The sequence below is a fragment of the Typopeltis vanoorti genome, chromosome 4, assembly GCF_054136105.1.
Source record: "Typopeltis vanoorti isolate ZY-2024b chromosome 4, IOZ_Tvanoo_1.0, whole genome shotgun sequence".
Lineage (NCBI taxonomy): Eukaryota > Metazoa > Arthropoda > Arachnida > Uropygi > Thelyphonidae > Typopeltis > Typopeltis vanoorti.
Genome location: NC_143552.1, coordinates 11,817,944 through 11,834,702, shown reverse-complemented (window position 1 = coordinate 11,834,702; position 16,759 = coordinate 11,817,944). Strand labels below are relative to the sequence as shown.

At 38.4% G+C, this 16,759-nt stretch overlaps 1 protein-coding gene across 2 annotated transcripts in view; it reads right to left on the bottom strand.

The window, feature by feature from the left end:
- Window positions 1-15,187, bottom strand: part of lqfR (clathrin interactor lqfR) — a 364,785-nt gene extending 349,598 nt beyond the window's left edge. Inside the window, exon 1 of one of the 2 annotated variants that reach the window (XM_090391640.1) lies at window positions 14,998-15,187. In XM_090391640.1, coding sequence (XP_090247766.1) covers window positions 14,998-15,029 — 32 coding nt within the window. In that variant the 5' untranslated portion in view covers window positions 15,030-15,187. The remainder of the gene's footprint in view (window positions 1-14,997) is intronic. The other variant, XM_090391641.1, reaches the window with a different exon arrangement.
- Between the last annotated feature and the right edge of the window lie 1,572 nt (window positions 15,188-16,759).

Here is a 16,759-nt window from a genome sequence, read left to right as displayed (position 1 = left end):
TTACTTGGAGAGTGGTGAATGAGTGGAATAAGCTTCCAGAGTCTGTTGTGGGTGCTACGACCGTGAATGAGTTCAAGGCAAGATATGATAGATACTGTGTGAATGTTGAATAGTTGTTCCAGACATGATGTTAGGGCCTCCCTCGATGAGTCTGTCGACTCCTTGGAGTTTCCCGGAACAATAATAACAATAATAATAATAAGTTCTCCATTCGCAATGTAGTTGATATTTTCAATGTTTCTGCCTATATTCATTGTCTTTGTTGTTTTAATGCTGACGTTCAATCCATATCTATTACAACAGTAAATCAATTTAGTCATGGAATCTTATCATTATTATATCACACCTCCAGGGAGTCCAAAGACTTATCGAGGGAGGGCACCAACCTTCATCATCTAACACCAACGCCATCTATCACCATTAGTGCTTTCATGGACAATCACAAACATCCGTGCCCACAGCGGGATTCGAACCCGCTTGGCTGGAGAGCAGATACGCTAACCACTCGGCCAACCAGGGCAGTTTTTCTTGCAGACTTGTAGCAGATTTATTTAGAAGTATAATATCATCTGCATAAAGCAAAGAGCTGAGATTAACATCTCCAATTTTGATATCAGGTTTAATACCACTTTCCTTCATAATGTGATCCATAGAGATAATGAATAACAGAGAAGATAATAATGTACATCGTTGTCTGACACCAGATTTAACATTAAACCCACCTTCCTGTACTTCCTTCAATTCTAACTGCTGACTTACGACTCAAATAAAGACTAAGTATTGCTTGATATAATGCTCCATTAACACCATATAACTGTAGCATTTGGAATAGTTTCTCTCTTGGCACATTGTCATATGCCTTTTCCAGAGCTACAAAACTTAAATACAGATCTTTGTTATGTTCCCATGATTTCTCAACTATCTGTCGTAAAGTGAAAATCTGATTCTGACAGCATATATTTGGCCTGAATCCAGCTTGTTCTTCACCAAGCTTCTCTTCCACAATCCTTCTCAACCGTTTCTCAAGTATACTTGCATAAATCTTACCAGGAACACCCAGCAGAGAAATACCTCTAATTCTCACATCCAGTTTTATTTCCCTTTTTATATATGGGAACTGAGAGAGTTTTACTCCAATCATCAAGAATTTGTCCCTCTGTCCAGGCTTTCTGAACTGTACAGTGCAGCCACTGTAAGACTTTTATACCTCCATACTTTAGCATTTCTGGTCGAATATCATCTACTCCTGCTGCCTTTCCACATTTCAGGCATTTGATGGCTTTTTTTACTTCAAGTATGAATATGTATTCCTGACTGCATGCCTGGAACCTCACCACATGCCTCTCTGGCTGAATCAATCAGTTTTCTTCATGGCGCTTGCCATTGAATTTCCAAAGTTTAGTTCCTGTTCTCAAACTCTTTCATTTTTTCTTGAATAATATTTCTGTATTTTAGTCTACAGTTCACATCTGAGAGTTGCTCAACTTTTATTCTCTTTAAAACATTTTTACATGTTCTTCTTTTCAATATGAAATTCAATTTTATCCTGCTCAAGACTAAATGGTGATCACTTCCAATTTCAAAACCTTGCCTCTTCTCTCCATGTGAATTTGTGTACATTTTTATGATGGAACATTGTGTTAGCAATAACCAGTCCATGACCTGAGCAGAAATATAACAGGTATTTGCCATTATTAGCTTTGCTCTTTTCTCCAAATTTTCCCAAAACATTTTTGTATGTCTGACAATCATTTCCTACTCTGGTATTTAGATTCCTAACAAGGACCAACTTTTCCTTTTTCATTGTGTCAGTTGCTTTCTATAAAGCCTCAAAAAATTCCTCCACTTTTACCTTAGTAGAACCTTCTGTGGGACCACAAGCACAAATAATCCCATTGTCCAGTTCCCCATTCTCATATTTGCCCACATCACTCTACTTGAGACTGCCTGCCATTCAAGAAAATTAGCCTCGTATTTTGTGTTGAATACTATGACTACTCCTTTTCCTTGAGTGTCATTGCCTGAATATAACATTTTGTATTTATTGCTCAGAAAGATCTCACCAGTTTTTGCCTTTTTTGTTTCAGTCACCCCACTCGTATTATTTCGATCTGATACTTATTCAATTCCTCAGCTAGCTCCATTTCTTTGCCATTCAGGCTTCTTATGTTGATAGTACCAATCTTGAACTCTGGTGATGTTGAGTTGGGATAAGTTTTAGGATTTGTTCCAGTAGCTGACTTTTCGATGTGTGCCCTGGTTCCCTAGCGAAAACAATGGGGGTCTTGTTTAACTGGGCGACGCCCCAGCTGGCGTGGCGATCGTGTTTAGTTAGTCTAGAAAACGTGTTTTTAAATTTAAATATAGTGTGGCTTTTTGTCTTGAATTGTGCTGCAGTTGTGCATCGGTTAGATACAAGTGTCCTTCAGTGGAGTTATTGTTTGGAACTGTGTTGTATATATTGTGTTTTCACTGCCGTTTGTTTCACTACTTTAACGTGTAAAGATGGCGTCCAACAAGAAACGTACATCAGCGGCGCGCAGGACTTCTACTTCTACACGAAAGGCTTGCTCAGCGTTAAGATTTTTTGCAATGGATACGTTGCGGAAACTGCTACATGTATGCACCGAAGAATGTGAAGGATCTGTGGTCGGTCTGGCTAAATGAGAAGAATGAAAATGTCAACGTATGCGAGATTGGAAGTGCTCAGTAAGGAGACACTGGAAGTTAAAACTGAGTTTAATGTGTTAAATAGAGAAATTAGCACTATAGAGATTACTTTATCTGAAGTAACTAAAACAGGATTACGTATGGGTGAGCCTGGTGAATGATGCAGTAATAAATAGTATGGGAGTGATTGGGAGTCAGCAAAATAAAACCACAAGTGGCCTAGAAGAAAAACGAGATGACTTGAGAGTGGGGGGGGGGGTAAGTAATAGAGCGTTGAGTAATGAAACTGGGAGAGTTATGCTGAACAGCGTAGAAAATGAGTGCATGAGTGATGCTTGTGTGGACTTGAATGAAGTTAAGAGTAGTAAGATATATGGTGATTCTATGATTAAGGGTATGGAGAGTGGTATGCATGAGGAGTGCTTGGCTGGTGGGACAATAGAAAGAGGGACTTTAGCAATAAAGAGAGGGCATGAAGCAGACAAGATGATAGTTATGGTGGGTACAAATGACCTGAGTGGTGGTATAAATCGAGTAGGAAAAGATTTAAGAACATTGTTGGATATTGTGAAGAGGAAAAGTGTCAATGGGAGGATAGTGTGTGTGCTGCCTCATTTTGACAATTACGAGTTAAGTAGACGAGCGATAATAATGAATGGTATGATTGCAAGAATGTGCAAAAAAAGAGGTCTGGAATTTGTTGATGTTTGGAGTGTGTTTGAAGAAAAAAGACAGTTGCATGCTAGAGATGGACTGCATCTGAACATGGAAAGACATAAGCGATTGAAGAAGTTACTGTTTTCTGAACAAATTGAAGTAATTGGGCAGGGAAACTAATATTGAAAAGGTTGAGTGTAAGAGAGAGAACCTTTAGCACTGATTGTATATTTATTGATCTTTATAAGCAGAATAAATTGCAGAAGAGGGGATAAAAATTGGCATGGGACTACTGAAATTAGTGACTTACATATCAGTTCTAAAGCCGGTAGAAGATCTAGAGGGAATTTGCAATTTTTGTATACTAATGCAAGAATCATTCGAAATAAGAGAGAATTTTTGGCATTAGTCAGTGCAATCTCACCAAAAGTTAGTGAAACTTAGCTGTCAGCAGAAGATGTGGTCACTAGAATTGAATGCGATGAGTACAGTATTTTCAGGGAGGAGGATAGAGAATATAGCACAGAGGGAGGAGTACTGTTGATGTGTTGCAGCCAAAGAAAGTAGTATATCAAGCTGATAGACATGTGAATGAGAGTTCATTTGAGGCAGTCTGTGCGAAATAGTGACCATTGCAACCAAATATACAGTTGGATGCTGCTATAGGCCAGGTAGTACAGGGGGAGATATTGAATTCATGCATCAGCAAATTAGTGCAATGAGTGCAGGTTTAGTGATTATTATGGGGGATTTTAATTACGGTGATATCAATTGGAAGGAGGAAATATCACGTAGCAAAAAGGAAATGGAGTTCATACATCTTCTAAGAGATAATTACTTGAAACAGCACATAACTGAAGGGACATGTGGTGTGAGAGTGTTGGACCTGGTTACTGGTTCAGAGGTTATATGCATAAGTAAGGTGTCCTCATTACCTCCAATTGGTAAAAGCGATCATGTAGTATTGACTTGGGAGGTTGCAAAATCTGTGGATTTTTCTGTTCAGAAGGGATATATACGGAACTACAGGTTAGGCAATTATAACAAGCTTCGGAGTGAGCTTGCAGCCATCCCATGGCAGAACATATTGCAGGGGAAAGATGTTAGCAGTGCATGAGATAAAATCAGCGGGTATCTGAGGAAAGCAATATCAGATTGTGTTCCCATGGTCAGGAAGTCAAACAAGGCAGGCGTTAGATGGATGAGCAGTAGTATCAAGCTTGATCTGCAAAAAAAAAAAAAAAATGTTATGGAGAATTTACAAGGAGAAAGGCGATCAGTACACCCATGAGCAGTACAAGGCTCAAGCTAGGAAGGTTACCAGCATAGCAAGAAAAGTTAAATCAGATTATGAGAAGACCTTAGCCAAAGAGATCAAGGGTAAGCCCAAAGAGTTCTTCTGCTATGTAGCAAGTAAAAGGAAGAATAACTTTAGTGGGTGCTGATGGTATTGAGGTGACAAAATCAGATGTAATAGTCGAGTTACTGAGTGATCACTTTTCAAAAGTCTATCACCCAAGTGAGGATATACCTGTAGCAATAACTAATGTGAGAAGTGAAACTAAAGAATAACAGGTATTTAATATATTGCAAAATTTAAATGCAAACACTGCTGTAGGCTTAGATGGAATATCAGTTCGGGTGTTGTGTGAATGTGCAAATGAATTGTCAACCCTTCTTACTTGGATATTTAATTTAAGTTTCAACTCTGGTATGGTCCCTAGGGAGTGGAAGTTAGGCAAAGTGATTCCTTTGCATAAGGGTGGCTCTAAAACTGCGGTAGTTAATCACAGACCAATCACCATTTCAGGAGTAGTGGTAAAAGTTTGGAAAAGTTGGTTAAAGACAAAATTCAAGAATGGGTGGATCAGGATATGATACTCTATAGAGGCCAACATGGTTTTGTTAAAGGTAGATCCTGACTTAGCAATCTATTAACTTTTCATAATAGAATGCCATCCGAGTTGGACAAAGGAACTGGCTACACAGTGGTACTTCTGGATTTTGCTAAGGCATTTGACAGAATACTCCACGGAACACTGTTACGCAAATTGGAGCAGATGGGAATGGATACTAAATTGGTGATATGGATAGCAGAATGGCTGAGGGAGAGATACCAGAAGGTGGTGTATGGAGGAGCAGAGTCCAGGATGAGGCAGGTGACCAGTGGTATGCCTCAGGGCTCTGTGCTTGGGCCATTGTTTAATTTGTACATAAATGATATAGGAAATGGCTTAAAGGGAGATATTCAGTTGTTTTCTGATGATGCAAAGTTGGTAGCGCAATAAAAAATCAAGCTGATGTTGAGTTTGTAGGATGATTTAAATAAGCTGGCAAAATGGGCAAAAGGTTATGGATGTCAGCTCAATGTGGAAAAGTGTAAATGCATTTTGCATTTACACATTTATACAGTTATGCATTTTGGGATTAAAAGATTACCAGCTGTGTACTACACTGATGGAACGGTACTCCAGAGATTGATGAGACTAGAGACTTAGGGGGCCAACATGGGGTGTTGGCCCCCTGAGTGGTGTTGGTGGATAGGGAAATGAAGTTCAGGGGACAGATTGCACATAGGATTACTTGGTTATTGAGGAACACACTATCATTCAGAGATAAAGAGGTTATTATTCCCCTTCATAAAGCGTTGATACTTCCACATTTGGATTACTGTGTTCAGGTCTGGTCACCTGGATTCCTTGGAGATGAGGAGGCTGTGGAGAGGGTTCAGAGAAGCGTGACAAAGTTGTGAGTGATGTAAAATATGCTCCCTACATTGATAGATTGAGAGCTTATGGATTGCAGAGGTTGGTTGATAGGCGGAGAAGAGGGGATATGATAGAAATATTTAAATTACTGAAAGGTTTTTATAGGATTGATGCAGGGGAAATGTTTCAGCTGTGTGATAGTGATGGAAGAACAAGAGGTCATCCCTGGAAATTAAAGAAGAGTGTGGTTAACAAAGGTGTCAGAACAAGGTTTTTTGCCTGGAGGGTGGTGAATGAGTGGAATTCATTGCCTGACTTAGTTGTGAGCTCTTCGTCTGTAAATGAATTCAAGAAGAGATATGACAGATATTGTTTTGCTAGTTTGGGTCTCCCACGATGAGTCTACCGACTCCATGGAGATACCCGTAATAATAATAAAAATTCTGTCATGTTGTACCATCATTTGAAATTTTGGTTTAAGCCAATAAGAATACAATTTGGTTGGCTAAATCCCAAATTGCCAGCCCATCCTTGTCCGTTCAGTATCCAGGCAGATACCTAAAAAGGCGCACCACGAGAAGGTGAGGATTGGACATTAGGTCAGAAGCCCTGGTCAGTTCTCCACATTCCTTTGAAGGCTATGTGGAGAACTCCTCTCAGTTATATAGCTTTGACCCTTAAGCACCCCAAGCCTTTTGATATATATACTAAAGGACGTTCACAAAATCCATGCCTGCAGTGGGATTCAAAACCACAACCTACTAGTTGGACAGTAAAGATGCTATTCACTCAGCCAACCTAACTGGCTAACATGTCACTTGCAAAGTAGATGAGATTGCTTGGGTGATCTTAGCACTTTGAGGTAGCCTTTTTAAAATGACTGTACCTTTGTTATTTATGTCTTTTCGCATATTTGCAAAGTTGTCTGACAGTTTTAGAATGTTATTAATTTTTTTCGAATGTAGCCTTTTTTTTTTAAATAATGAAATGTCTCTTAGGTAATCCATTCCTTGTTACTTTCTGCTATCACCATATGTGGAAACTGCTGTCTTTAAAGGTTTTTATTACACAACAATTTGGTAAGCAGAGAAATGCAGATATTAACCACTTAGAATTTTTTTTTTCCCCCTGAGCACTGAAATGTTGATATAATCTGCTCATAACTGAAACTAGCACATCAAGAAATGGAAATCTTGTTTTCTTAAATTTCTACTATAAAAGATTTTAGAGCTGAAACATTAAAAGCTTGTTTTTGCTTATAGTACTCAAACTGAAAAAGGTTATAATCTACAATGTGCATTTAATCATACATTTCCCAAGATTTGGAAAACTAATTCTTAAGCCTCTCACCAAACAGCTAAGGCTAATCAACAGCACCCATACATGGTGGCTCCCCTGATAGGACTTTAGGCTCTATGACTTCACATCACTTGCTTTAGTATCCTATAATGCAAAACATATCTATACGGACATGTATAACGCTATGCAATATCGGAAGAGTCACTACCAAGACCAGTTTCGGTCTGGGTAATGACCCTCGACCTATATTGAGATCTCTATATATATCGAGGCAAGTGATGTGAAGTCATTAGCCTGTATATACGAGTTGCCCAGTCATCATGAAGTTACTTCACGAGCAAACTTTGTTTGCTTACACTTGGATAAAGGATTAAACCAAGAATATAATTTTTGGCATCTTTAATTTATAGTATAACCAAGTTGAAAAACTTTCAACATCTACCTCTAATCCAGAGTATTATAAAAACAATAATTTGCAACACCTTTTTTGCTACCTGTATATTTTTTATTGTTATGTGACACCTCCAGGGAGTCCAGAGACACATCGAGGGAGGGAGGGTATATATTCTACAGCTCTCTATCTCAATCCTCAATCCACCAACTACAACAAACCACAACTACCATCATCATCATCTATACCCACACCATCTACTGTCCCTCACCACTACTAGTATTTTCACAGACATCACAAACATCAATGCTCACAGCAGGATTCGAACCTGCAGCCTTTTGGCTGGAGAGCAGATATGCTAACCACTCAGCCAACCAGTCATATGTTGATGGAAGTTTTTTTATCAACAAAATTATCCAATGTTTGGATAATTTTGTTGAAAGTTTTTTTCCACTTGGTTAGATTATAATAAATTTGGTTTAATCCTTTATCCAAGTGTAAGCAAACAAAGTCTGCACCTGAAGTATCTTCTAAACTGAGGCAACTCGTGACAAGAAGTGATGAGAACTTGGTCCACCTTTACCACGAGTTGCCTCAGTCCTGAAGATACTTCAGGCGCAAACTTTGTTTCCCATAATGCAAAGCACATCTCCTTGTAGACATGTATAATGCTATGCATTAAGGGGAGGGTCACTTCCCAGACCAGTTTCGACCTTTATTGAATGTTCAAGCACAGGTCAAACTCCAAAACCTCAGTGTTGTATCCTTCAGTAACAGGATCACTCTCAGCATTGGCTCTACCCTGTGGCAGGTTCATCCCACCACCAAGCAGAGCAACTCATTTGCTCATATGTCATCTGAGGGGTAACAGCAACAGCCGTGCCTCTGTTAACTTCATGGTCTACAGCATTGCCATTTATCACCCAAACTTCCAACCGGTTTCGACCTTTATTGAGGTCTCGTCAGTGGGAGCCAGACCCAGAGGTGGTGATACTAAGGTGGAAGCAATGAAGAAGTCATATTTACCTATACGAGTTGCCAAAAGGTGTCTTACCTTATTATTAAATTACTCTGAATTTAGAGAAAGTTCTTTTCCACTTGGTTAGACTATAATAAATTTAGTTTAATCCTTTATCCAAGTGTAAGCAAACAAAGTTTGCACCTGAAGTATCTTCAGGACTGAGGCAACTCGTGGTAAAGGTGGACCAAGCTCTCATCACTTCTTGTCTTAGTATCTCCCATAATGCAAAGCACATCTCCTTGCAGACAAGTATAATGCTATGCATTAAGGGGAGGGTCACTACCCAGACCAGTTTTGACTTTTATTGAATGTTCAAGTACAGGTCAAACTCCAAAAACTCAACACTGTTCCCCTCAGTAACAGGCTCACCCTGCCACTGAGAAGAACTCTCAGATCCGGTTGGCTCTACACCATGGCAGGCTCACCCCATCACCGAGCAGAGCCGCTCATTTGCTCATATCTCATCTGCGGGGTAACAGCAACAGCCGTGCCTCAGTTAACTTCATAGGCTACAGCGTTGCCATTCATCACCCAAGCTTCCAACTGGTTTCGCCCTTTGTTGAGGTCTCATCAGTGGGAGCCAGACCTAGAGGTGGTGATACTAAGGTGGAAGCAATGGAGAAGTCATATTTACCTATACGAGTTGCCAAAAAGGTGTCTCACTGTATTATTAAATTACTCTGGATTTAGAGAAAGATGTTGAAAGTTTTTTCTATACTTGGTTAGACTATAACAAATTTAGTTTAATCCTTTATCCAAGTGTAAGCAAACAAAGTTTGCACCTAAAGTATCTTCAGGACAGCTCTGCAAGGAGATGTGCTTTGCATTATGGGAAATACTAAGACAAGAAGTGATGAGAGCTTGGTCCACCTTTACCATGAGTTGCCTGTCCTGAAGATACTTCAGGTGCAAACTTTGTTTGCTTACACTTGATGTCTGGATAATTTAAATCATCCATAATGATTACTCACTGATAATCATCATATACAAATGCCAGCCCATCCTAGTTCCAGTATCCAAGCAGATATCTACTACTGGAACATACACAGGCACTGTGCATTGGACATTATGTCAGATGCCCAGGTCAGTTCTCCACATTAATTAGAAGACTATGTAAAGGTATCCTTCCAGTTATCTACCTAGCTTTGATCCTTAAGAGATCACTTCTAAAATTATTATTATTATTCAGGCCTCCATGGAGTCAAAAGACTCATCGTGGGAGGTCCTTTCTAAGAAACACAAGTCTATCAAGAATCATCGAGGGAGGTCCCTCCTAGGAAACACAAAATCTATCATACCACTCCTTAAATGCATTGACCATTCTCGCTCTCATCACTCCATCAGGCAATGCATTCCATGGTTCAACCACCCTCCATGCAAAGAAACCACTCCTCACCCTCTTTCTCACAGTTTCCTTTCATAACTTCCAGGGATGGCCCTTGTCATGACTCCTTCCCGATGTTCAACCAAGCGAAAGAACTACCTAGTGTCAACCTTGTAATAACCTCTCAACAGTTTAAAAGTCTCAATCATATCACCCCTCCTTCTATCCACCAAACTCTGCAGTCCACACTCCCTCAGCCGATCCTCATTATTAACATTGTACAGTCCTGACACCATCTTTGTTATCCACCTTTGTACCCTTTCCACAGTTAATTTATCCCCTTCAAATCCTGGGGACCATATTTCAGAACAATAGTCTAAGTGTGGTCTGATCAGTCTTATACAATGGAATGATAACCATTTTATCTTTGCAGGTCAGTGTCCTTCTCATTATTACAGCAATCCTCTGCATTACCTTCACTACCTTTGCAATATGTCCCTTAAATTTCAGGTTTCTATCAATCATCAAACCCAGATCTCGTTTCTCCTACTTCCTCCAGTACAGCTCCTCCAATCAAGCATGCTTCCTCCCATCGATGTGTCCCAAACCACAAGACCTTACATTTTGCTGCATTAAACTGACACCCCCATTCATTTGCCCATCTATCTCTAGCTTATTCAAATCCTCGTGCAGGGCTACCACATCTGCACTATGACATGTGCCACCCTGTCAAATGCCTTCGCTAAGTCTAGGAAAATTGCAGTATATGCCTTTCCCTCATCTAATGTTCTTGTAACTTTATTATAAAAGGCTATCATATTGCTAAAACAAGAGCACCTCTTCACAAATCCATGTTGACTCTCACTGATAACATTACCCTCATCTGCCCAATGCTGTATATGGTCCCTCATTACTTTCTTCACGATCTTACTAACTACTGATGACACACAAACTGGCCTATAATTAGACACTTCCAGTCTGTTACCGCCCTTATGCAATGGCACCATCTTACCTTCCTTGCATTAAATCATTAGAATAAAAAGAACATAAATAAAATTAGCAGAACTGTCTTTGTCAGCCTTCAATATCAAAATATGGTCATTAATGTGAATGGTGAAGCTTCTGTTTTGGTAATATTTTTTGGTGACAGCTTGGAATTAAAAATCATTGCATTCTTATATACATTATGTAAGCTGTGTTTCTGGGAATCCTGTGCACTGATACTCACCACTATATCTACCTTGAATAATGCTATTAGGAGTTATAGCAAAATCAAAGCCGTTAGAGGGAGGCTTATTTGGTAGTTTCCTTTTCATCCATTAATCTTTCAAGTTTTATAAGTTCCAACTCACAGTCTGCTGAGTCTGAAATATTCGATGATAGCTCAGTAGCCAATTCTGAATGATAAGAATATGCATATTTATTTATTTATTTATTATTAGTCACCGCCAGGGAGTCCAAAGACTCATCGAAGGTGGGCATCTACTCTACAACTCTGCTTCCACCACTCGCAATCCACCAACTGACCGCAACTACACCAACACCATCTACCGCCAACCACCACCACTAGTATTTCCACAGACAATCACAAACATCCATGCCCACAGCGGGATTCGAACCTGCAGCCTCTTGACTGGAGAGTGGGCACACTAACCACTCGGCCAGTCAGGCTGGCGATATTCTGGATAACAAATATTGTATCAGTAATTCTTTCTGTCAGTAAAGCTAGCAAACTTTCCTTTTATGTTAAATTTTTCCTCTTTTTAACCCCCAAAAACAGTTTTCATTTTAAGTAACTTAGGTATGTATTAATCACGGCTGAAGGAAAGTCCACTGAATATCTCTACATCTGTTTTCAAATCTGTGTAAAATATGAAACAAGGACTCCGAGTATACACCAAAGACAAGCTTCTATGGTTTTGTTCAGGCTAAATAAATGTCGTATAACCATAATTAAAAAAGCCTGTTTATGCCACTAGTTTCTTATGCTCTATAGCATATTTCATCAGGAATATAGTTATCCTTTCCTTTAATGTTAGACAGTGATCAATTTGAAAACGTATAAAAGCAGAATAATTCTTCAATATACGTACTGTTCTATAAATTATTATAATATTATTCTATGCATGCAATAGTCTCTTCTTGAAGATGTTCATGAGATTTGCTTGATGAAAACGAGAATTATCATCTTGTAGGATAAATGTCTCCCCTATCACATTGGCATACAGATGAAAATAGGAAATGAGGACCTCATCTGTATAAAGCTGCAGCATTCATGGTTCCACTAGAAAACATATACAAGTCAGGATGAGATGCCCCCCCCCCAAAACATCACAATACCTTCACCATAAGAATCTATCTTTATCAAAGAACCAGTGATAACGTGTCATTGGTTCTCTACAGATCAGAGAACACCTGACATCAGTTTGTAGAGCAAACTGACCACATAAGTCGTGGTCCAGTTGATATGGAGCTTGGCCCATTTTAAATGTTCACTCCTGTGATATGGAGAGAGGAGAGGAGAGCAGACTACCAGTCACCTAATACACAGACCACCTTCATTAAGTCTTCTGCATACAGTGGAAGCAGATGCCAATGTTCCTATAGCCGACATGAGGTTATCTCAGATGATTCGAGGTAGCAGTCCTGTTTTGGCAAGCAGATAATCTGAGATATTACCTACCATGATTATATCTCATGGCCTTCCTTCACTGTATCTCCAGGATGCTATTTGTGACTGTTGGAATTGGTTCCATAGTCTGTGAATTATGGAACCACTCACATAAGCCATCTGGCTACAAGCCAGAATCCCTACTCTAGATACCAAATTAGCATCAACTTATTCAGACTTCAATAGGCAAAGTGATAAATTTAGTTTAATCCTTTATCCAAGTGTGAGCAAACAAAGTTTGCACCTGAAAGTATCTTCAGGACTGGGGTAGGGTGGTACAACACCAGGGCAACTCCTTGCAAAGGTGGAGCAAGCTACCAACACTCCTATCTCAGTATCTCCCATAATGCAAAACACATCTCCTTGCAGATATGTCTAATGTTATGCATTAAGGGAAGGGCCACTACCCAGACTAGTTTCGACCTTTATTGAGGTCTCTTCAGTGGGAGCCAGGCCCAAGTGGAGATACCAGCCAGAAGCATTAGCAAGGTCATTTCTACCTACAGGAGTTGCCAAATGGTGTGCCACCTTTTTAATAAATTACTCTGGATTTAGAGAAAGATGTTGAAAGTTTATTTTTCACTTGGTTAGAATATAATAAATTTAGTTTAATCCTTTATATTGAGGGAGATACTGAGATAGGAGTGTTGGTATTTTGCTCCACCTTTGCAAGGAATCGCCCTGGTGTTGTATCACCTTACCTCAGTCCTGAAGATACTTTCAGGTGCAAACTTTGTTTGCTCACACTTGGATAAAGGATTAAACTAAATTTATTATATTCTAACCAAGTGAAAAATAAACTTTCAAAGCAAAGTGATGTTCCCCAGAATGATGATCATTCTATGCTTAGCAACTAAAATAAATTTATATATAAATATTATCTTATTCTCCAAGACTGACTTTAATATATAGGTGGGGAATTAAATACCTGTCCAGTCGAATAACAGTACATTTCACATATGACAGTACTAACTTTGTCCCATGTACGATGAAAATTTTTATAAGGCCTTTTCGACCATTATCACGTATGTGGTGCTTGATGAAAAGGCAATAAATCAAACATAGGATGTTGGAATATTATTCACTCCATTCCTTGTTGCCTCAGAAAATGGATTCCCCTGCCCCCAACACGTTGGTATAAAGGTATATCATTTACAGCTAATTGATTTTGACAAATGTGCAGTTGGTGAAAATGGGCCATACCAGAAGAAATTGTATACTGCTCGACTAATTTTTGTTACATCTGTAAATCTTAAATCTCTGGTTGACTCTCATTAGGAATATTATATTGTAGCTCAAGGACCATTCATTGATTATGACATTATTATTATGTGACAAATCAAAAGGGTTCAAGACATAAGGGCACTGCCCCACACAAGGCAATGTCAACACTACTAATTCCTCAATCTACTCTCATGCAAAGTTATCTCCAACCTTTTATTTTTTTTTGTCTATGAATTCTCTGGGTGATATGCCATTTTGAAAAAACTTGAGTTTCAGAAAGAAAAAGCATGCTACCTCCGTATGAGACCGGTGTCTTCAAATGAAAAAAAAAAAAATTTTCCAATCGAAGGGTACAATGTCTCGTCGTTCTTAGAATTGCATTACGGATGCCAGGAATTTTAAACATGTAACTATAACATGTTTAAAGTATTCAATCGTGAATTATTTATTATATAAATTAGGAGATGTGGTATTGTGACATTTTACGGTGCGGTGAGAATTTGACATTTCGGTTGTGATATTCGAAGAAACGTGAATAATTTACTTTATTCCGCTCATACATCCATTTAAATGAAAAAAATTAAAAACAACGTTCCATCAGAATTGAAAGAATTCATATAATCGATTCTATGAACCATAATTGCAATGGAACGGCTGTTGGCTTTTGTCAATTAAAATTATTCAATCATGATCTTAAATGTACGAGTTAACGACATCATTTCAACATTAAAAATTACTTCCATACGTTTTCGCCGACTTATTCAGATTTTTGTAAATATCAAACTTGTGCGATTTTCATGTGGTCTGTAAAAAACAGTGTAACCATAAAGCTAACTTTCTAGACATCTGAATTATTCTTATTTCACAGGAAAGGGGGGGGCAGCCATCAATTAATTTCAATTTTTTTTTTTTTTTTTTTTTTTTTTACATTCCAAAGTTTTAAAATTCATTAGTAAACAGTGTGCACGTTCGAAATTAGGTCAGTATCAAGGGCCTTACGAGTATTTCAAGCCAGTATAAAACTTTACTCACACTTTATCTGTAATTTCTCTTATTTTCCACATTGCAAGCGGACGGAATTTTGCTGGTGATCACTAAGATTAAGGTGTATTAATACCACAACATACAGGGAACATGAATTTTTCTAATATCAGATGCCAGAATCCGTAAACCTATTCCAACAAACTTCCTGCTTACGACACAAGATCATGGCGACAACGCCACATCACGTGATTTCGTGCATTATAGCCTGGAAATCACCACAATATAATACAACTGATAGCGAGCATGCTATTAAAACAGTAGCACAAATTCCCACTTAAATGACATTCTAAGATAAAATACCACAAAACGGCTTGAGATAATTTTCTTTTCTGATTCAATCATAAGTATTCAATGACAAAATTTAAATTTCAATAATCCGATGAATTTCTCCTCTGAGAAGAAATTCATCGGATTTTGTTTCAACTGCTTATTTCACCGGCTTATGGCTACAAGTTACTTCGATGCGCAATTTATGATTATAAAAATAAAAAAATAATAAAAAAATCAGCTGAAGCCTTCTTATTCCCGTATTGGGAGTAGGCGAGGCCGTTTTAGCCTCTAACATTTGGAGACTGATTGGACAGTTCAATCTCCACTGGTATCCAATCAAAGATAGCTGGCCCAAGGCCATCACTAAATAATAATAATATTGAGCCTGACGGCTCAACAATCGCATTTATGATTATATTATTATTATTATTATTATTATTATTATACAGGCATCTCCATGGGATTCGAAGACTCATTGCGGGAGACTTAAACTATCCTCACAATATCTATCATACTCTTCTTGAACTCATTTACATACTCACAACTGAGTCATGCAATGCGTTCCATTCATTAACCACTCTCCATGTGAAAATCTTGTCCTCACGCCCTTGTTAACCACACTCTTACTTAATTTCCAGGGATGACCTCTTGTTCTTCCTCCACTATCCCACTGTTGAAATATTTCCTCTGCATCAAACTTATAAAAACATTTTAATAACTTAAATATTTCTATCATATCCCCTCTTCTCCGCCGATCAACCAACTTCTGTAACCATCAAACTCTCAACCAATCTTTGTGGAGCATTCCGTATACCACCACCAACAACTTTGTCACTCGCATCTTATTCCTTTCTATCACTTCTTCATCTCTAAAAAAACTCAGACAACAAAACATGAGCACAGTAATCGAAATGTGGATGTATCGACACCTTATAAAGAGGAATAATAACTTCTTTATCTCTGCATGTTAGTGTGTTCTTCAATAACCAAGTGATATTATGAACAATTTTGGTCACCTTAGCAATATGCCCTCTGAACTTCAATTTGCTATCCACCAACACTCACAAGTCCCTAGCCTCATCAATTGCCCAGAGTACAGTGATGTGGTACCAGTTTGTAATCTGTTAATTCCAAAATGCATAACTATACAATTTTCCGAATTGAACTGACATTGATTATTTTTGCCCGTATTGGCAGCTTTTTAAAATCATCCTATAAGCTCTCTACATCAGCTTCATTAATTATTACGCTATGCAACGCTGCATCATCTGCAAACAATATTTCCCTTCAAGTCATTTCCTATATCATTTATGCACAAATTAAACAATAATGGACTAAGCACAGAGTCTTGCAACAAACCACAGGTCACTTGCTTCATTCTGGACTGTGTTACTCCATACAGTATTTTTGGTATCTCATCCACAACGCCAGATTAATATATCATTATATATAATTAGCATACTAATATAATATGATATAA